At 47.4% G+C, this 21,330-nt stretch overlaps 1 protein-coding gene across 2 annotated transcripts in view; it reads left to right on the plus strand.

The window, feature by feature from the left end:
* The window catches only part of SNAP47 (synaptosome associated protein 47), a 113,596-nt gene that overhangs the window by 62,203 nt on the left and 30,063 nt on the right, over positions 1-21,330 (plus strand). Inside the window, exon 4 of one of the 2 annotated variants that reach the window (XM_032778909.2) lies at positions 11,964-13,126. The exons of the other annotated variant lie outside the window; for it this stretch is intronic. Within the exon in view, the coding sequence (XP_032634800.1) occupies positions 11,964-12,236 (273 nt within the window). The 3' untranslated portion in view covers positions 12,237-13,126. Of the gene's footprint in view, positions 1-11,963; positions 13,127-21,330 lie in introns of those variants that run through there. 2 annotated transcript variants of the gene reach the window in all.

A 21,330-nucleotide genomic window follows, 5' to 3' on the forward strand; every position in this document is an offset into this window, starting at 1 on the left:
ACTGGGTAAAGCAGATAGTGGAGGGTCAGGCATTGCAATCAAGGTGTGACTCAGCTCAGGTCTACACTACAGACCTGTGTCAGCATAACTGTGTTGCTCAGGGGTATGAAAAAGCCACACTCCTAAGTGACGTAGTTCTACTGACCTTAACTCCCCCATGTAGACAGTGCTATCGATGGGACAGCTTCTTTGAACATCGCTACCGCCTCTCGGGGAGGTGGATTTACTACGAATCATAGAATCATAGAATGTCAAGATTGGAAGGGACCTCAGGAGGTCATCTAGTCCAACCCCCTGCTCAAAGCAGGGCCAATCCCCAACTAAATCATTCCATGCACAGCGTCATTGGTGCAGCATTTTAAGTGTAGACCTGTCACCAGCACTTGTAGACATACTCAAGCTGGCTTTGATATAGCTATCTCGTATAACAATAGCAGCGAAACTACAGGACAGGCTACACAAGCCTGCGCAGGACTCTGGGTATGTAGTCAAAGTATGTCTACACGGCAGTTAAAAACCTGTAGCTGGCCCGTGCCAGCTGACTCAGGCAGCAGGGCTGTTTAATTGCAGTGTAGATGTTTGGGGTTGGGCTGGTGCCTGGGATCTACAACCCTGCAAGGTGTCAGCCTGCTTTGCAGCCAGCATTTATAATGGAGATAAATATATAAAAACGTGTTTTTAATTTATAAGAGGGGTCACACTCAGAGGCTTGCTATGGGAAAGGGGTCACCAGTACAAAAGCTTGAGAACTACTGGTCTAGATTGTCAAAAACAGGGTTTCTAAAACAGGGGTCGCTGCTTCTGTAGGCAAAGCCCCTGGCGGGCCGGGCAGGTGTGTTTACCTGCCCCATCCGCAGGTCCAGCCGATCGCTGCTCCCACTCGCCGCGGTTCGTTGCTCTGGGACAATGGGAGCTGCTGGAAGCGGCGCGGGCCGAGGGATGTACTGGCCACTGCTTTCAGCAGCTTCCATTGGCCCGGAGCAGCGATCCGCGGCCAGTGGGAGCCACGATCAACCGGACCTTTGGACAGGGCAGGTAAACACACCGGCCCAGCCCACCAGGGGCTTTCCCTACAGAAGCGGTGACCCCTGTTTGAGAAACCCTGGTCAAAAATGAAATAAATGAGTTAGATGCCTAAATACTTCTAAGGATCTGGGCCTAACTCTCTTTTGCCTGTTAAAAGATTGCCTTTTAAAAGGTAATAGGAGCAAATTTGGCGTCCATTCTTGTTGCCATTGAAGTCAATAGGACTTTTGCTCTTGGGTTTACTGGGAGCAAAACTTGGGTCTGTCCCCCCACACCCTCGAATCACATCACCGAGCACAGCACATGGTCTGTTTCCAGACAGCCAAAAAAGCCAATCCAACATACAGGATCCATTTCAGAAACGTCCCTAGACCAAAACCATCCCAGGCATATAACTCCATTAATCTCGAACTCTATGTTCCATATATTGGCCTAATAAAGAATGACATGCAATTTGGAGAAACAACTTGGGGAAGGTCCATTTGATTATAAACACCCATTAATATTTGTACTCTTTTTTCTTCTATTGATATTTCTTCTTTTTTTTTTCCCTGTGACCCTCAACGTGTGACAGGAAAAGTAATGGATTCTGGAGCATAAATGCAGAAGTTGTTAAAGAGTTCCATGCACATGACAGCAGAAGGAAGCTATTTGTGGTGCACAATACGTTTTATTGATTCTACACCACCCAGAAACTCTGCTCCATCTTCTTGAGCACTATCTACTGGCAACTTATCTATTAGCTATTTGCTTCCATAAATATAGACATCTCATTGTAACAGAAGCCAGCCAGAAGAAAGAAGGCCTGATGCAAAACCCAGGGAAAAGAATTCCACTGACTTCTCTGAGCTTTGAGTCAAGTGCATTGTGGTTCTGAAATGTGCTTTGTACTGTAACAATTTTGAGTGTTAATCTGCCCTACAGGTAAGGATCCTTCCTGTGTGTGTTCCCTTCAGCATCAGGCTCTTGGCAGTCTTTACTGCCAACTCTGCCTTCCCATTGCTTTATAAGTACACCGCAGAATCTTTTGCTCAAATTCTCATTAGGTGCTGAATCGTTTGAATTCTGCTGCAGCGTGCTAAGGTCCCTTGTCTGAGCATAGACTGTCAGGTATGCCAGACCTTGGAAAATGTGCCATCTGTTCCCTGATCATAGTACTTGCCTGAGTCCTCCTGATAGTCCACCACTCAGAAATTGGAGAAGTCATCTACTATGACCATGTAGTGCCTGTCATCAGAAGTGAACAGATCTGTTCTGACCTTTTCCCAGGGTAGGGCTGGGATTTCATGAGGTTGTAGAGTCCCCCGATCATTGTAGTCTTTGCACACCTTGCACTGTTTTCTGTATTCTCTCAATTGGACGTTCATTCCTGGCCGGTAGATACACATCCTGGCTCATCTCAGTCTTACCTCTATCCCCAGGTTTCAGGCATATGTCCGGCTCATGATGTCATCTCTTAAATCTACTAGGATTACTGCTCTATCCCCTTTAAACACAGTCCCATCCGGTGCACACAACTCATCCCTCTCCTGGTCGTAAGGGGGTCCTCCTACTGCATATTTTTCTTGCACTTTGGCCAATCCTGGAGTAGGAATCTTTTTATTTCCCGCAGCACCCTCTCCTGTTTGATGCAGAAGCAAAGGTATTGTAGCATGTCCCACAGGGCCAGCTGTGTTGTACGTGGAAGATGCAACCTGCTCAGTGTAGTAACAATCCTGTAGTAACAATCCTGGACAGTACCTTATCCTCATCTGCTAGCACTGGAATCTTAGTAACATGCACTGTGGTCGCCTGGGTGAATTCAGCAGTGGCTTCGTGAGGCTTTCTAAAGGCTTGTGATTGGACTGCATGTCGATGATATGCCCAAAGGGAACGGATGTAATTGTTCCATTCCGAAGAGTACATCCCCTTTCTGGGTATGTCTACGCTACCCGCCGGATCAGTGGGAAGTGATCAATCTATTGGGGATCGATTTTATAGTGTAGACCTGGCCTCTGTGTCTGTCAGGGCTCTATCAGCCAATGCTACGAGTGACTGGCTTTGCGTCACAGCTAGTCCTATGCCTCACATCTTCGCTCTAGCTGTTCTGCGCAGTTGTCATGCTTTAGGACTGGTGCCTCATTTTCTTCTCTCTTTCGAATGCCTGTCCTTTGGTCTCTGAACATCCTCATGCTGCATCATAGTGTGTTAACTCTCTCAAGGGGTCACAGGCTTCTCATAAGTGTACTCAGAATCTGGACTCCCTATACATCTTGGGGTTTGGGTATTTCCTTAATGGCTCTCAGTTTCTCAGATCTGGCCAGAGTTCTTCAGAAGTCAACAGATTCTGAGTGTAGGGGACCTCAATTCTTCTAACTTCAGCTTGTCTGCACTGAGCTTAATATGCTGCTTCTGGCACCTGTTTAGTAGTAGTCACAGTTTGGTACCATAGTCCTGGATTGCCTCTTCCTTATCTCCTTCTCCTGCAACAGGAATGTCATAAGCTACAGTCTTGATGACTAGCAGTGCCTCTAGTGCCTGCTTTATGTGGGAACACCTCTGGAGCTAGGTGGATGCTCATAGGCATTCATACCCAGCAGTGTCTACCAAGAGGTGTGGCAAAGGTTGGCAAGTGGCTGGATGGTTCATCTAGTTTAATATGCCAGAATCCATTTTTGCCATTGCAAACAGTGAACATTTGCCCTAGATAAATCAGGTAGCATGTCCTCAGTCTTTGGTAATGGGTAACGACTTCTTTTCAATGCTCTGTTCAATAGTTTTTGATCAGTGCAGATCTTCAGTTCACCCGAAGGCTTTCTCACCACTACTAAGCTACTGATGCACTCTGTGCTAGTTTCAACAGGTGTAACGCTGTCTCTCCTTTGAAGGCCTGTTAGTTCCTTCTTTGGTAGCGGCACAGCTCCGGGGCTAATGGAACTCTGTGTTTTGGTATCTTGTGGGCTGCACATGCTGGGGTCTGATTTTAAGTTGCCCTCTAGATGTCCATCTCCTTGAATTAGATCCTTCTATTCTGTTAGAATGCTGGACAGGTCTCCAAGTGACTGTTCTCTGTCCTCTCTCATGCTGAGAATATTGTGGTGTTTCACTGCAATCAGATCCATGGCTGGCACAGCCCTGCTGTCCAGCCGTGACTGATACTTCTGTGTGTCAACTACTGTAAACTCCAGGCAATAACGTCTCTTGTTCCATGTGTTTTTTATCAACAGCCTGCATGTGCCCACTGGCCTCAGAAAGGTTGTATTGTATATCACCATCTCTTGACCACATTTACTGAGTCTAATATTACTGCTTCTCAGTGTTGCTGGGACTACATTGCAACTTACACCACAATCCAGTAGGAATCAAATTGGTCACTGATCTAACAGCATAATTGCAAATCTGGCAGCTGAATGGCTGGCAACCGTCTTCTGCATTGTGTGGGCACTGAGCATCTTTCTATCCACTAAAGTCACACTCCAGATACTTCCCTCTTCACTGGAAGTTCTGTGTCCTCAACCATCTCATGCTTGGTTCCTTTTTCCTCCTTTGGGGGAGCTGCAGCATTGGAACATAAAACGATTCCGTTTTCCTGCACTGGCCAGAGGCTGAGTATTTTTCATTCTGTCTTTCGTGTTGCTTTCCACTGTATGTACTTTGGCCCATGACGCATCCATGCTCAATTGGCCTCTTTCTGTCTTGTTCCTGGGTTGCTTTAGCTTGAGCTGGTGCACTTGCAATTGTTTTGATCTTTTCCCTGGGCAGTTGAGCTACCCTTGCTATTTGGAGGCATTTCTCTGGGGCTAGAGCTGTTTCTTTGAAGAATCTCTCCCGTAAGCTGCAATCATGCGTCCCACAAACAATCCTGTCTTTAATTAGAAAATCTGTGATGTCTCTGAAATTACATGAGAGTGCCAGAGTTCTCAGCTCTGTCAGATAACCATTTCCTCTGCTGTGTCTCAGCTTTGGGTAAAAAGCAGTCTCTCTCTACGGTTTCATTTTCTCTGGGCCCAGATGACTCAAACACTTTTATCAGCACTTCCAGTGTTTTGGGCACCTGGCAACAGTGTTTCACTCACTACTCATGCTTCTTACCCCAATGAGACAGTAAAGAAAAGCTTTACTTTTATATTCTCATCTTTATCCCCATAGTCAGCTCTATATACAGACTCAGTTCTTGCTTCCATACTTGTGCAAGGTGTTTTGACTGGAAATCCAGGTTTCCCAAGAGTCTGAATCCCTCCATGCTATTCATTTGCTCTGTTTCTAGCTGCTGCTTTGTTTTTCTGTTAATCACAGTCGTTTCCTTGCGGGTGGGACTCACTTGGCTGACCTCTGCTACCTTGTTTCCATGTACTGGGTGATAACATGAGGGGACTCCATGTTTCCAAAATGTCTCGTTAGTAAGAGGACTTTTTGTAAAGATCCTGCAGCTACAAACAGTGCCCACAGGCTGACTTCTGATGTCTTCTCCAAATTCTTTCCTTCTGCAACCTGTGCTGCTGTCTCCAGGTTCCATGCAGGTGGCTACAATAACTACAATCCCCCACCCCAGTGGAGTTGCTCTCTGTATATCATGTCTTTCTACAAAATCTCCCACAATGCCGCTGTAACTAACTCACCCTCACCTTTATAACTATGCATCCAGCCCACTTTCCAACAATCACACCATTTGGCTATTCTGGCATGAGCTGCAGTAAAGGAGGAGCAGGGTACTGCTCATTATCAAAGTCTGTAAATTCTTTCAGAGTAGGTTAAATCCAGGGGCTGCTGTAAGAGAAACCCTGAAATTCATGTGAGGCCAATGTTGGATCATCCTGCTGTAATATCTTGTTGGCAAAGTGAACCAAACCCTTGAGATCACTGTCACTTTGTAGGTTAAGAAAGGCCATTAAATCCCACGCTAGGTGCTCCATGTGCCATTGCACCCTTGATGCTGCCACAGCAGCTGCAGACCGGTTCCCCTGCCCTGTACTAGCATGAGAGAGGACTGCCCCACACCTCTCATGGGGATTCTCAGTGCACAGCCTGGTTACTGTCTAAATTGTTTTGTCATTTACACAATGCATGCTTAACCTGTGGAACTCACTGCCACATGATATTGCCAAGACTAAGAGTGTAGCTGAACTTTTTAAAGGATTAACTATTTATGTGGATGATAGGAGCATCCACAGTTACTTTATATAGTCTAAGATGTATAAGAGATAGACACCATCATGCTTTAGAGTGTAAACCAGCTACTAACTGACTGAGGTTGGGAAGAAACTCTCTCTCTCTTTGGACATTTTGCTGTATAATTAATCTCCCAGGCAGTTTCTTGCACTTTTTTCTAAAGAATCTCATGCTGACAGCTCTAGGAGACAGAATACTGGACCAGATGGACCTTTATTCTGATCTTCCAAGCCTGTTCCTATGCCCCATCTTACTTGTGCTCTGCCCTGGAGCTGGACTTTGGTTCTTAAGCCTGAGCTGGATCCAAATCCAAATGCACCAAAGTGCTGCTTGGAGCCAAAGATTTTGACCCAGGTCCATGTTTCTCACTATTACTAAAGCAAAGGTGAATATGTTTCCTTGTGGCACCCCCATAACATTGATAGTAGAGATGGTTGTGAATAATGTAAGGAATTTCCCCATGTCATAGTGATCTCTATTGGATCCCACTGCTATATTCTCCATAGCCCCACTTGTTGAATCATTTTATGTTTCTTGACCCTTAGCTGTCATTCCACTTAACTGCAAGCAGGAAAGGATAAAGAGGGTCACCCTGGGAATTTGGCAGAGCTCAGGAAAAAAAAAAAACTCCTAGTTTTAAGACTCCTTTGCATGAGTCAGAATTTCAGCTTAAAGAACATAATTGCTTCATTGCTCAATTGTGGCTTGGGGTCCCATTTGCAGAGGGAAAAATGTGCTTTTTCACTAGTCAGCTCTCTTCTGGCCTGTGGCAGCCGTGCCAGCTTCACAGGGATCCATCTGCAAAGCAGAACATTCATTCTGTGGTGCCTGTTTGCTATTAACACCCTGCTCTGATTATATTTGACGCTGGATGCAGTAAAGTGGCACTTGTTTTTCTTTGGTGGTGGGAAAGCAGAGTGTAAGATGTGTTTGCCAAAAACCACGAGAGAGAGAGAGAGCAAGAGGAAGTGATCAGAACTCTTTGCCAACAGAGGTTTTTTCAGCGTCTCTTCTGATACCAGAAGGAGCGCTCTTAGCAACAAATGGCATTCTGTCTCATTGCACTACCACATGCCCATGCAGGGTAAACAAACCCTGCCCCAAAGAACTTACAATCTAAACATATACTGGGGAATTATGAACTCCATTTTACAGATGGGGAACTGAAGACTAAACTCTTTTTGTTCTGCATTTGTACAGTGCCTAGCACAATGGGATCCTGGTCTGTGGCTATGGCATCTAGGTGTTAAGGTAACACAACAATAAATGAAATTACTTGCCCAGCATCACACAAGAAATCTGTGGCAGAGCCAGCAGCTGAATGCAGATCTCCAGAGTCCCAGTCTTGTGTCTTACCCACAAGACCATCCGTCCTCTTCCAGAGGATGTTGTGAAGGCCAAGACTATAACAGAGTTCAAAAAAAGAGCTAGATAAATTCATGGAGGATAGGTCCATCAATGGCTATTAGCCAGGATGGGCAGGGATGATGTCCCTAGCCTCTGTTTGCCAGAAGCTGGGAATGGGTGACAAGGAATGGATCATTTGATGATTACCTGTTCTGTTCATTCTCTCTGGGGCACCTGGCATTGGCCACTGTCAGAAGACAGGATACAGGGCTAGACAGACCTTTGGTCTGACCCAGTATGGCTGTTCTTATGTTCTTGTCCAACTAATTATGACAATAGGCTTAACTCCAGAGTTGCACCACTGTGTATTTAGAAATCTGACTCAGTCACATATTTATATGAGCAAAAAAGCTTTCTGATGTAAGCAGAGTCAGGATGAGCTCTACCCTGACATCTGGTGGTGAATTGTGGCAAGTTGTGCAAAAGAACTTCAGGGGCTGATCTTGTTTGCATAGGCACACCCACCCCTCCTATCAGGAGCCCACAGTAGCTCAAATGGTCACTTTCGCTGCTGTGGGATCACCAGTTTCTCTATTATTGGGGCAGAAAGAATAAAGTGTTGTTACCCTGATTATGTGAATCAAGGGCAGTGGAACTGTTTTATGACAGACGGACTCATCATCAACTTAGTAGCATGTGCTAGACAAGGGACATGGGTTCCAATGCCCAGTGAATTGAGAGAGGTTGGGGATAGGTATTTGTACTGGGTGGTGTGGGCCTGAAACACCAATTGTACTGTTACCTCTTTTCACTGTTGAGTATCAGACCTAATTTTGATTCCATTAGAAATCTAGTTACAGGCTGCTGAGCTGAATTCACTTTGGGCCAATGGTGTAGCAGCAGCAGGGTTCCCCTACTACAAGCTGACATCACTCAAGAGTGGAGTGGAGCAGAGCAGCTGACAGAGCAGAGCAGTTCATGGGATGGCTGGAGTGGCTTGCAGGATGGCTGGTGGAGTGGAGTGGCTTGCGGTGAAGGCTGCAGCAGAACCCCACAGAGAGGTGGAGCAGTTGGCCTTGGACTATGTAAGGTGCCCCTTAACACCTTGTGCACCCCTCCCCATTTCCACCCAGGCTGGGGAAGTAAAACTCTGCAGATAAACTTTTTAACTCTGGGGCTGCAATGACCAGGGACAGAGACTTTTGGGATGTTGGACTTTTGGGACTTTGGGTGATTTTTGGGTTGCTGGACTCAAGAACCAAAGGGAAAGGACACAGCCCAATTTGCTGGGGTGGGTCTTTGCTTATAGTTTGGTCTATGAACCCTAGTTGTGGTGTTTTCCCAATTTAATGCTGATGTTGTTTACCTCATGTTATTAAAAATTTTCTGCTACACTGAGACTCTGTGCTTGCGAGAGCGGAAGTATCGCCTCTTTGAGGCACCCAGGGGTGTGTGTAAGATTTTCCCAGGTCACTGGGTGGGGGCTCTAGCTGGCTTTGCATTATGTTGTTGGGAGGGGACTCCTATGTACAGAACCCGGCCCTTGCTGCTATCAGCTCTGCCTGGCAGAAGGGTTACACCAGTAATTCCTGTGACTCCAGGCTGCATTCTAGGGGTGAATACTTTGTCCTGCAATGAAAGAGTTAACATGGCTTTACTTATTCTGCCTTTCTTAATAGGGGCCTTATTATTCTGCAACATACTATATTAATTAGAGTGATCAATTTAAGGAAGAATAGATGGCAGCCCTCCCCCTCTATACAAACAGCTCCATTTCCAGATGGGTCGGGATGTCAAGTTCACACTCCTAAATGGCTGGACTTGCCAAATTTGCAGTCCCTGAGCTTTCTAGCCCCAGAGGGCCTGATTTTCAAATAGGGATGGACACACTGATCTAGCTGATAGAGAAGCCCCCACAGGCTGTCATGCCCAGCTTGGCCCCCAGCACGAACAGAGTGTTTCCTGAGGTGTAAACGTGACTTGGTAACTTTCCCACCAATTCATTCCCATATCTAGGAGCTCCTGGCTGCAGCCTACACTAACAGGGGTGTCACTCCTGTGCAGAAGGGTCAGTGCTGGGGCTGTGGGCAACGTAAGTCCTCCCAAGATATATATTTTTAAAACATAGTGATAATTACCAACAGCCTTGGTCTTTTCCAGCTCCTAAGCACCAGCAACTTCCACTGGGAATAACAGGCACACATAGGATCAGGACCCACCTTTATATGAACCCAAACCTGACGTCCTTACTTAGGGGAAGATTCTGTCACCCATACGCATGCTGAGTAGAATTTACTCCCTTACTTTTTGACTTTTCTTCAGTGGCACTACTTGCAGAATCAGGTACTACACAGCATGAGTAAGGGTAGTAGAATGTAGCCCCCGGTTTTCGCTCAGTCCTAACTCATAGAAACTCCTCTTGACTTCTGTTGAGCAGGGACTGGTTGTTAAAGACCAGGCCATGGATGGCCTTGCCTAGTGGTCAGGGCAGAAAGCTGGCCTAGTGGCTGGAACAGGCGTGACCAGGTCTAGTGGCCGGAACCCAAATCAGGAGCCGAGTAACCAAGTCCAGGGAGTGAGCTGAGGTTGAGAGCCAGGAAGAAGGACCCAAGGATCATAGCCAGGGTCAGGAACCGAATACCAAGTCCAGGCAGCGAGATGGAGCTGAGAGGCTGGAGCCAGAAATCAGAACTGGGGTATCAGCCAAAGAAGGGGCAGGAGCCAGGAGCAGGGACCAAGAATTGGGAGCAAGGAGTAGGAGACCAGGCGTGGGAACCAGGAACAAGAAGCTAGAGGCAGGAGGGAGCTGAGAGCAGAAGCAGGAAGCAAGACCAGAAACGTAGCTGTGGTGTGCCCTGGGGGGGTGAGGACATGGGCCATGAGCTGCTCTTGGGTAGCCCAGCCCCCTGCCCAGAAGGGTGGATGGAGGGTCCAGGGCTCCCCATAGCAGCGCGGGCTTCCTGGGTGGCTCTTACCATGGGCCGGCTTTGGCTTCCAGCCTTGCCAAGGGGGAAGAGGAGGAACAGGTGTGGAGCCTTGGAGGAAGAGGAGGGGCAGGGGGCAGGGCCACAGAGGGGCTGTGGCTCCTGCATGTGTCCTTTTGAAAAGGGGGGTCACCCTAGCAAGGACCCAGGCCTGGTGCCGAGTTTAAGGCTGTGCCTGCTGATGTTTTCAGCTGCAGAGGAAGCTAGGTTCACTAGCTGAATCAGCAAGGAGCAACAAGCTGGGTGCAGCTGTGGGTCATAGACGCTGGCTTTTGCTGCGTGCTTGTACAACATTTAGCATCACGGGCCTATCTTGGGTCCTGATTTCAGAACATCAGCTCCAAGTGCCTTTTTTCCCCAGAAGAATTCTTAAAACCTTCACAAAGGCATCCCTTTCTCCCCCCCCCCCCAAAATGCTGTCCCCTCTGGGGTGCTCCTGTACCCTATTGTACTTAGGAGGGGCAATGAAGTAGGTTGAAATTTTGAGTAGGGAAAGTTATCGGGGTGGTGTAAACAACTCAGCGTGGGCCATTAGCAGGGTTTGAACTCAGGATCTTCAGCACTAGAACTATACGCCCCCATCACGTGAGCAACAGTAATAACTATGGGTATTTCTACACTGCCACAAAAGATCCACAGTGCTGCGTCTCAGAGCCCAGATCAAAGGGGCTAAAATAGTAGTGTAGACATCATAAGAACGGCCACACTGAGTCAGACCAAAGGTCCCTCCAGCCCAGTACCCTGTCTCCCAACAGTGGCTAATGCCAGGGTGACCCAGAAGGAGTGAACCTAACAGGTAATGATCAAGTGATCTCTCTCCTGCCATCCATCTCCATCCTCTGACAAACAGAGGCTAGGGACACCTTCCTTACCCATCCTGGCTAATAACCATTAATGGACTTAACCTTCATGAATTTATCCAGTTCTCTTTTAAACCCTGTTGTAGTCCTGGCCTTCAAAACCTCCTCAGGCAAGGAGTTCCACAGGTTGACCGTGCACTGTGCTCTGGCTTGGACTGGAGCCTGGGCTCTGAAACCTAGCGAACATGAGAGGGCCTCAGAGCCCCGGCTGCAGCCAAAGCTGGAATGTCTACACTGCTATCCTTACCCCTGCAGCCTGAGCCCTACAAACCTGTCAGCTTACCTGAGTTCTGAGACTTGGTGCTGTGGATTTTCCTTTGCAATGTAGACATACCCTGGCTTAGCAAGGAGTGGTAAACTCTTATCCTCTTCTGTTGACTATCCAGCCACTAGCAAGTGTGAAAAGGCGCATTGCATTAGCATGGATAACAGAGGTGCACCCAGAAACTATAAGTTTACACTTGAACCAAAGCTCGTACTGTAGGATGTTGTGGAGTTCTGTGGCTCCCTGCGATGTGTGGGAGGGTGTTTGACTCCTTTCCTTATCTCTCTGGCTTCACACTTTCCTTTATCGCTTGCACCTGTTTGTTTTTCCTAGGTGTGCTCAGCTAGCTCTCAGGGCCCCCCAGGTTTGTCATTGTTCCCACTTGACTGGGCAGGCATGGATGGAAAGTACAAGCACTCTGCTGAACTCAGAGGCAAAGAGGAAGCAGTGAAGGGAGCTTATCTAGATTTCACAAATGCTTTTCAGCTCTGCTCATTACACACAAGTGACCTGATAGAGCCCCCGTCCTGCTCGTGTGGGCGATTTCCCATTCAGTTCCACAGAGACAGGTTCAGACCCGACCTCCAGGATCAGACACTGCACTGACAGTACAGAACCTAGCATGGATTTAAACATTTTGCTCAAGACCAAAATGCAGGAGAGGTGACAATTCAGCGTGGTTGGTGGAAGCACGGGGGAGAGCATCAGGATCAGGGTTATTCGAAGAGCAGGTCTTCACTGGAAAAATTGCACTGATTTAAAAATCAATGTAGTTACCTCTGCAGTACACCCCTGCTGTAGACACACTTAAATTGGATTAAATGGCTTTTGCTTATTTACAGATGTAAGCTAAACCAATTTAAGAAGGGCTGAACCAGTTAAGATTTATCTACGTTAGAGGTTCACTTCAATGTAACCAGATTGTTTTGAAACTGATTGAGTTAAATCAGCACAACTTTTCTAACGTAGACAAAAGGTCCACTGACATGGTGATGTGCCTTGAACGCAAATGATTCAAAGTTGGACAGAACATCCAAAATGGCCATAGGGAGCTCATGAGAATGTTTTTCTTTCTGTTTTGGGGGTTTTTTTTTGCATCTTCCTCTCTGCAGATAGCTGGAAATAAGGTTTGAGAATCTCAACAGAATGTGACTTTCAAATGGTGAGACTGCAAAAGGCAGCGGGTCAGATTGGATGTGCCAAGTGTTCCGTGTTTGGCTTGACTCTTATCCAGTGAGGCCAAAAAGAATACCAGTGGTCGAGTCTGCTGTCCCGACATGGAATACATATGTCAAAATACAGATGGCAGTGCTCATTTTTCAGAGTACAAGTTGGGGCAGACTTCAGAAAAACAAATCTGGGCTACTGGAAGTGCATACAGAAAGCGAACACTACTAGAAGGGAATGATCATCTGGTTTCTAAGGGTCAGATGATAAGGTGACAAGTTATGCAGTTTCTTGAGAGCTGCGCTCTGATTACCTCTCCTCTGTACAATTCAAAGCTACTTCCACTTCGCTGCATCTCATGTGGGGCTTTCGTGACCGATGATGAAAAAAACAAGAGTATCTATGTGCCGACGTTAACTTCCTTTCACACACATTGGCTGGGGTTAAGTGCAGAGTCCTGGGTTTGCAATTATTTGTTCTGCTCTCTTTCATGGATTAACCTTTCCACTCGACGTGCGAGTGCTTCCTCCTTGATCTCAAATAACCTTCCGTCTCCATATCGCTGGCTGTCACAAAACCAACCCTGTGCACACCGGGTGCTGGTCCAGATGGAACTGCAGCCAGCATGTGCTTAAGTAAACAGAGCTTTCCATCAGGTGTTCTTCAGGGGAATTAGCAGAAGTGGCAACTAAGAAAGGTGCTTGCTTGGAAATGAATGCTGCCTTGTTTGTGCAAACTGCTATCAAGCATCTGGGGGACATGCTCATCATTATCTTCACTCGTTTTGTGCTTTTAATAATGTAGCCAATCCTGAGATCTGGATTGAGGCAAATTCCCATTGACTCCAATTGGAAGTTTGGCTGAGTGAGGCAAAACTTCAGAACTGAGCCCGATAATAATTCTTAACCCCCTACAGCCACTCAGATGCTTTGGTTACTGATATGCTACAAGAACCAGAACAGGTCTAGATCCAGTCCCAGATTTCTGTGATCCTTAGCCTACTGGGGGCAGCTGGGGAGAGTGTAAAGTAGCTAGCTGCTGTCATTTTGGTCCTAGGATCAGTTTTTCCATCAACCTGGTCCCCAGCATATTTAAGAGCAGTCTCGAGGCTGCTCTAAACTATGGCAGCTGACTATGGGATGTGGCTGATGCACAAGCTTTCTCTTTAGCCTCCATGTGCCTGACCCTGCTCTCTGTCAGGACAGTTCTCTCTTCTGTAACCTGCCATACCACTCTCAGGGACAGATTCTCCCTTGTCCCACCTCTTGTGGCATCATGCGCCATGTGGGTACAATACACTGCCAGATGAGCAAGGTAATGATTTGCACTCACTGGCTGCACAAGGCAGGCCAAGGAGCATCACACCCTTGCCTCCCGCCCTTCTGCTTCCAGTACAGGATCCATCTCCTCCTAGGACTCCATCTGGAGACTCATTAGTTAACTCTGATACACACACACTTGCCAAGGAACATTTTATTAATTTCAGAGATGATGACCAGCTGGGACCATCAGATCACCTAGTCTGTATATCACAGGCCATGTAATGTCCAGTTAGCCTAATATTGAGCCCAAAGACTTTAGTTAAAATAAAGTCTGAGAGTCCCCAGGAGACTAAAGTGTTGTTCTACAGGCAAAGGACAGGAGAGACTGAGGTGCACCAATGCCCGAGACCTCTGCAATTGCGGGGAAGCGATTAGGTGATCTACACTCCGGGCAGTAGGGGAAGGCAAAATACCTCAAGGTCCCAGCTAGACTGACCTGGGGAGGGGGGAAATTCCTTTCTGACCCCAAATCTGGCAAACCCTGAGCATGGGAGCAAGACACAGCAGCCAGGCACTAGAAAAGAGGGCTCTCTGAACCACCTCAGAGCACTGGTCCATCCCATCCGGTGTCCTGCTTCCAGCTGTGGCCAATCATGGATGCTTCAGAGGAAGATGAAAAAACACCCCCCACCACCACCCCCCGAATACATCTGGCCAATTGTACATCAGGAAACACAATTCCTTCCTGACCCCAGACATTGGATTATAGTCATTACATTATTATCGTGTCTTATGCCATATTATACTGCAAGACCATTTGTCTGTAGGCCGGCAGGTTGCTTTACAGCTGAGAGAGAGAGATTGTGTTACGCACTGGGGTGAGCAACAGGGTTGGGGCAACATTATGAAGGCAATGAGTGGATGATGCAAGCAAGAGAGAGTACCATAACCAGGAGGAATGGTGAGAGGTAACAGTGAGGAATGAGTGTTACAGAGAGGCTGGAGATGGGGTTGGTAGGAGGCAAGAAAGGGGGTGGTAAGGAGGCTGTGTTGGGCAAAGGACAGTGTGATACCCCGAGGAAGGTAGATGATTAGCAACAGGGGAGGGAGAAGTGAGTGAGGATGGGGGTTGCAGTGAGGCATTGTGGTGGGCTGGGGTTTATTTCCAGGCTCCACCCAACATATTTCTTCCCCTAATTATCACCATCCATAGCTAGGCTTGAAACCAGGAGCAGATACCCAGACCCTATCTCCACCCACTGGGATGAGCTCTCATCCGTATTTAGCAGCATTTGACTAAAGTTCAGGAATCTGACCTCCTGCCACTTACATACGGTGGTCGCTTATGAGCGGTATGTTCCCTGGAGGAGCCAACTGAGCATTCACACAGGGGTTTAATGCAGTTTAACTAATCCACTTCAAATTCACACCTTTAGTTAATTCAGATTAACTTTCCTGGATGTCCCTCTGTAGACAAGCTAAAAGGAGTTTATGATCTTCATTTGGCAGCTGAGGAATTGAGGCACAAAAAGATCATGTGATTTGCCCACACGTGCACTGGGAATCTGTAACAGAGCCAGGAACTGACCCCAGCTCTTTGGAGTGCTAAGCCAGTGCTTTAACAGTTACCGCCAACTCCACGTGTTCAACAATCATGCCTCAAAAATAATGAGATTTTTTTTTTAAATCATGATTTTTAAGCCAAGTCACAAGTTTGGGGTTCTTTGATTTGCCTCCTGGTGTCTGAGCCACTATGGGTGACAGTGTGGGGGTTTTTTCTCCACAGCTCTGAGCTAGAAATGCTTTTTTCCCTCACATCATCACCTGACACTGGGTTTTAAGGAAAACACTAGACTCATCAGGAAATCACACTGGTTTCCAACACTGCAACCACAAGCCCATGCTTGAGCCAGTGAGCTAAGCCACATGCTAGAGAACAGGTGTAAGGGACCAGGGCATAGGCAGTCTGGCCTAGTAGTCACAGCTAGGCTGATGTCCATAAGTCAAAGACAGCCACAGGGAAGTAGCCGTCAAGCAGCAATTGAAGTAATTGCTGCAGCTGGGATCAACAAGTATGAGTCAGGGTCAGAGACTGGAGATCAGAGAGGGTTACCAGGCTGGCGGAAGCAAGGTGAGGGCTGGAGTCACAATGAGCCAGGAGTCTGCACTATTGCTGAGACAACATCCTAGTCTACCATCCTGGGTAAAACAATGAACAGTGGCCAATCAGAAGGCCACAGGGTGCTGTTGCATTGGCCCCATTGGTGGTGCCTGATTGTCACAGTGCTCCTTGGAGGTGGCCTTGCAGCGTCTCCTGGTGGTGACGTGGGAACTTCAGGTGTATCTTGCTCCACCAGGCTGCGTCCTAGCCCCCTGCACCCTTACGACAGGGGTGTCCCAAGGCAGTACTTACAAAGACCCTACATTCTCTTAGAGGCAATTTTACTGACTCAGCTTCAACCATGCAACCAAGCCCAGTTCACCCTGGGCTCCAATCCCTAGGGGACTTTTCACCTTTACCTCTCCAGCTCCTCTCCCAAGAGACTCTAGCAGTCCTGCTTCCTGCAGCTTCCCAGCTCTGACTCACTGGGCGTCTCTCTTTGTCAAGTCCAGGTGTCCTCTTTTAAAGCCTAATCTGGGTCAGATGATGTGGACTGGCCTTGCTCCATCTTCATGGGGCCAGTGTCCGGCTGTGGCGGCTGGGGAGATGACAGAGGATGGTCAGCATCTTCTTCTAAAGCCAGACCTGCTCTGCATTGTCACAAGCATGAGCTGAGAAACCACGCTCATGCTGGCGTGGATTCAAATAAAGAGCAGGAGGTGAAATCAGCCAGTTTCCAGCTTCTCCGGTGCCAGGCACATCTGGCAGTAAGCAGCTTCTTTCCAAGCGGTGCCTGGCAGCATCAGGCCTTATTTTCAACAAGCCCCATTAAAGGAGTATAAAAGCCTAGTTAAAATAAAGCCCTTCAAGCCATGACTGGAAGGAAAACAAAAGTAAACAAAAGGGCTCTATCATCCACATTGTTATTACCTGCAGTGCCGTGAAACCAAAAATCACTGAACTGGCAAATATAAGAGAAATCTATAAACACACACACACAAACATGGCTATGAATATAAAGTGCATTTTTGTTTCATTTGTGGTTTAAGGAACACACACAAAAAAGCCTTCCCATTTTTGACCAATTACTCTTGATATTTTGCCATGGTATTTAATATTTTACCTCCAAGAAATAATAAATTTTCTACCCAAAAAAAATTCCAAAGGGAGTAGCTATACCCATGTTCTGAATAGAAACCCATTTATTAAATCTGCATTGTAAAGTCAGGGAATTTCACAGGAGCTGGAGTATAAACAAAATAAATAAATAAATTGTAAACATTGTTTGCCAGGAGCCGTCACGATTTCCAAATAAAATGGCTTTGTGACTGGATGGCTCGGTCGAGAGGTAATGGGGGCAGAAAACCTTTCCCCTCTGCCCTGCAAAGATTGGTACAACAATGAACAGAGAAGGGTCCCAGTGATGGAGTTCAGATCTGCTCATCCAGAGAGCTCAAAGTGCTTTACAAAGGAAGATAAGTATTGTTAGCCCCATTTTACAGATGGGGAAACAGAGGCAGAAGGCGTAGCTCACCAGAGAGCACACATCAGGAGCAGAACACAGCTCTCCTTAACTCCAAGTTCAGTGCCCTGGATTGTGGTGGTGCCCATCAAAACTTCTGTCTTGGCCCATTGCTGAAATATACCTAAGTTCCCATATTCCTACCTGGATTCAAAGTTTGGTAGGGTTTTCAGCTCTGGTGCCCTGCTTTCGAATCAGCTCATGCAGTGAATGGACATTTTTGCCATCCCCAAATCAGTCAGTGGCCTATGGGAAAAGAGCTGCCCGCTGAGCCCAGGTGTCTGCATCACCAACAAGTGGCGTTTGTTAGAACCCTTGTCAGCAGGCCAAGGATGAAATGGAGAGGCACAGACCCTCAGTCACTGGGACGTGTCCACAGATGTTAAATAACAGGAAAGCAGATTGTCTTGCAGAAATTTCTCCCTTCTGATTCCTTTTGGAGACTGTAAATCCCTTGAGTCGGCACTTTTGCCACATGGATCCCAGTGAGGCAGGCCCAGCATAGCATCTGTCCTGTTGCCTGGCCGAGAAGGCACTGAATTTTAAGGAATGCACAGTGCAAGGTTCGTGCTCTCTGAAGCTCTCCCATTCCCTCTTCTGACCTGATCCAATTTCTCCCCACCATCCAGCTCTCCATATCCCAGCCTGTGTAAACTGCTGCTGTCCATCTCATATGTAGCACAGAACTGGGGGGGCCAAGGCAGAATGGGACCCAAATTACAGACACTCTTAGATTGGGTGGCAAGAACCCCCTAAATTCCATAGCAAAGCTCACTTCTTTGGTCACTTCATTCCCCTTCCCCCATCCCAACGCAAACACACACTGCTTTGGCTCTTCAGTCGGAAACACTCACTGATGAGGGGGTTTTGATGAAGGATTTTTATGTTCTCTGAGCGACGCAGCTCCACAGACCTTAGCAGCGAGCTCAGCACCTCCTTCCCCGCCACGCCTGGGAATGGGGGAGCTTGTAGCTGGCGTCAGTGACTCATCTCCCCAGCACCCCTCCGCTTCTGGCTTCCTCGCTTCCCAGCTGGAAGCTGAATTCCAGCTCTGGTACCGCAGCACCCAGATGCCCAGCTTCCTGGAACAGTGTAAGTAACGTGCACTGTAATGAAGTGAGGAGAGCTGGAAAGTAAGAGGCAGCCACAGGCTGGTCCTGGCAGGCAGGGAGACAGAAGACAAAGTGCTGGGGACCCATCAACAGCAAAATGATGAATTCAGGAAAAGGCCACATTCTGTGATAGTGGAGTCCTTGGAGGCCTTAACTGAGAGGCATGGAGCACTTTGCACCTCTCTGAGCTATTTTTTCAAGCTGTCTGCAGACTCAGGCAAATACCACTACACCGGTTTACACTCAGTTCATGTTTTCAGGGTTTCCTGTAGAAGCACAAGGACCACAAACGTCTTTTGTTTGAAAGGAAAGCCGAGATTCCGCAGCAAAATGTGAACTGTGGAATACATAACCCCGTCCCTCATCTTCCGGGCAACTCCAGTGGCTTCATCCTCATTCAGGATCCAGTTGAAAATGGCCCTATTGGTTCTTCAAGCCTTCCGCTTGCTTCAGCCAAACTCACAGAGCTTAGCTGTGGCTCTGTCCATTACGCTCTAGGCATTTCTAAGGCCCCCATAATAATACCTAATTAGTAGATCTCTAAATGTTTGGCAAAGCAAGGCAGCATCAGCATATCCATTTTACAGAAGGGGAAACTGAGCCAGAGAGAGGGGATGTGACTTGCTGAAGCTCCTCCAGCCGGTCAGGGACAGAACTGGAAACAGAACCCAGCTCTCCTGAGTCTCAGCCTAGTACTCTAACCATTAGTCTTACCAATCAGCAGCAACTTCCCTTGCTCCTGCAATACACTCCTAGCACTACCCTCTGCTCTGTCCCATCCCACATCATGGTGTGAGAGCCTTCTCCTCTGCATTTCCCTCCCCCACCAAAGTCCTTCCTGGTTCTCTCTGCCTAACCCATGTTCCAGATCTCAGCTGGGCTTTCCTCCCTTGCCTTGACTTCTTTCAAAATTCACTCGCCCGCTGCTACCTTTTCTTTTTAAATTCCACTATTGTAACTCTGTTACTTAGCTGGGGCGGAAGAGGCTGTATGGAACCAGGGCCTAATCCTGACTGACTTCAGCAGCAGATGGAGTGGGACTCAGCCACTCCCAGGACTGAACCTCATACATGCTATACCTGAACTAGGGGGTGACCTCCCTGCCTGTTATAAGCTCCATTTAAAGGAACAGTGACCCAGTTTAATACAGAATGCCACAAGCCCTGCAGTCTACTCCTACACACATTGCTGAGCCTTAAGAGCTAGTCAAAAAAAAAGAACCGATTTTCCCTTGGTCTCTCACCACATCTGCCAGCAGCTGGGAGCAGACACTGAGGGCACCACATGTGTTAAAGTCCTACAGAATGTTACAGAAAATGATAGCCCTTTGCACTGGTTTTTGAGCCACCCTATATAATTAAATAGGGAATTATAGCCTTGCATTAGAATTCCATAGGTGGCTTGAAAATAGCCTAGAGAGAGAATTCCACTCTCTCTCGAATGTGATGGGCCCCATTCTTGGTTTTTTCTCTGCTCCACTTGTACTGCTCCCCCAGCAAAAAGAGACAGGAAAGCCAGCCTCTGTATCTCCCTCAGAGGGGACTCCACCAGTCCGGGGACTGCGATGTATGTAAAGTTGGCATGATCAGCTTCCCATGCCGCCCCCGGAACACAGAGCTTTCTACTTATCCCCTGCTGGTGTACAATCCATAGGGCACTGGAGTCAGCTGGCATAAATAAGACCAGCTTTGTAGCTGCTCTAACCAATGCCAAGGACGGTGCAGGGATGGTAACATGTCTTGGGACATTAGGGAGCTGTGAAATAGAGAGTGAAACACCCCTCCGGCTTGTTATTGGTGCAATCTCAGGCAGCCTTTCATCTGAGCAAAAAACAGGGGTGAAGCTTACGCATTTTTATTGGGTCAGTTAAAAGATCCCACAACCTTGGGGCCCAATTTGTGAAATCTCCTTCAGAGCTAACCCGTGAAATGTATCAAAACGATTGAAAATAAAAATGAATACACTCTCACAAAAAGGGGGTGAAATTTGTACAGCATATTTTGGGGGGTAGGAGGAAAAAAATGGAGACTATGTCAAGAGATGTATCAATTTCATTGAGAAAGCTGATAATGTGGGTTAGCTGGCTCGCAATGGGCTAGAAGTCTTTAAGGCAGCCAGACTTCCTTCTTGAGGTTTGATTCTTGGGATTCCAGGATCTGCTCCAGCAAAAGCACTTTTAAGCATGTGTTTGGTGGCTCCACTGAAATCAGTGACACCACTCATGTGCTTAAAATGGAGCATGTGCTCAAGATCTTTGCAGGGTTGGGGCCTAAGTGACAGCAAAAGAACTAAATATAGAGAGCAAGGATGATCCAGTGGTTATGGCACTAACTTGGGAGACCTGGTTCAATTGCTCACTCCACCACAAGCTTCCTGTATGACCGTGGGCAAGTCACTTAGTCTCTCTGTGCCTCAGTTTCGCATCTGTAAAATGGGGATAATAGCACTGCTCTGCTTCCCAGGGGTGCTGTGTGAATAAATACACTAAAGATTGTTAGGTGTTCAGACACCATGGTGAAAGCAACCCTGTAAGTGT

Source organism: Chelonoidis abingdonii, chromosome 2 (genome assembly GCF_003597395.2).
Source record: "Chelonoidis abingdonii isolate Lonesome George chromosome 2, CheloAbing_2.0, whole genome shotgun sequence".
In the NCBI taxonomy this organism is placed as follows: domain Eukaryota; kingdom Metazoa; phylum Chordata; order Testudines; family Testudinidae; genus Chelonoidis; species Chelonoidis abingdonii.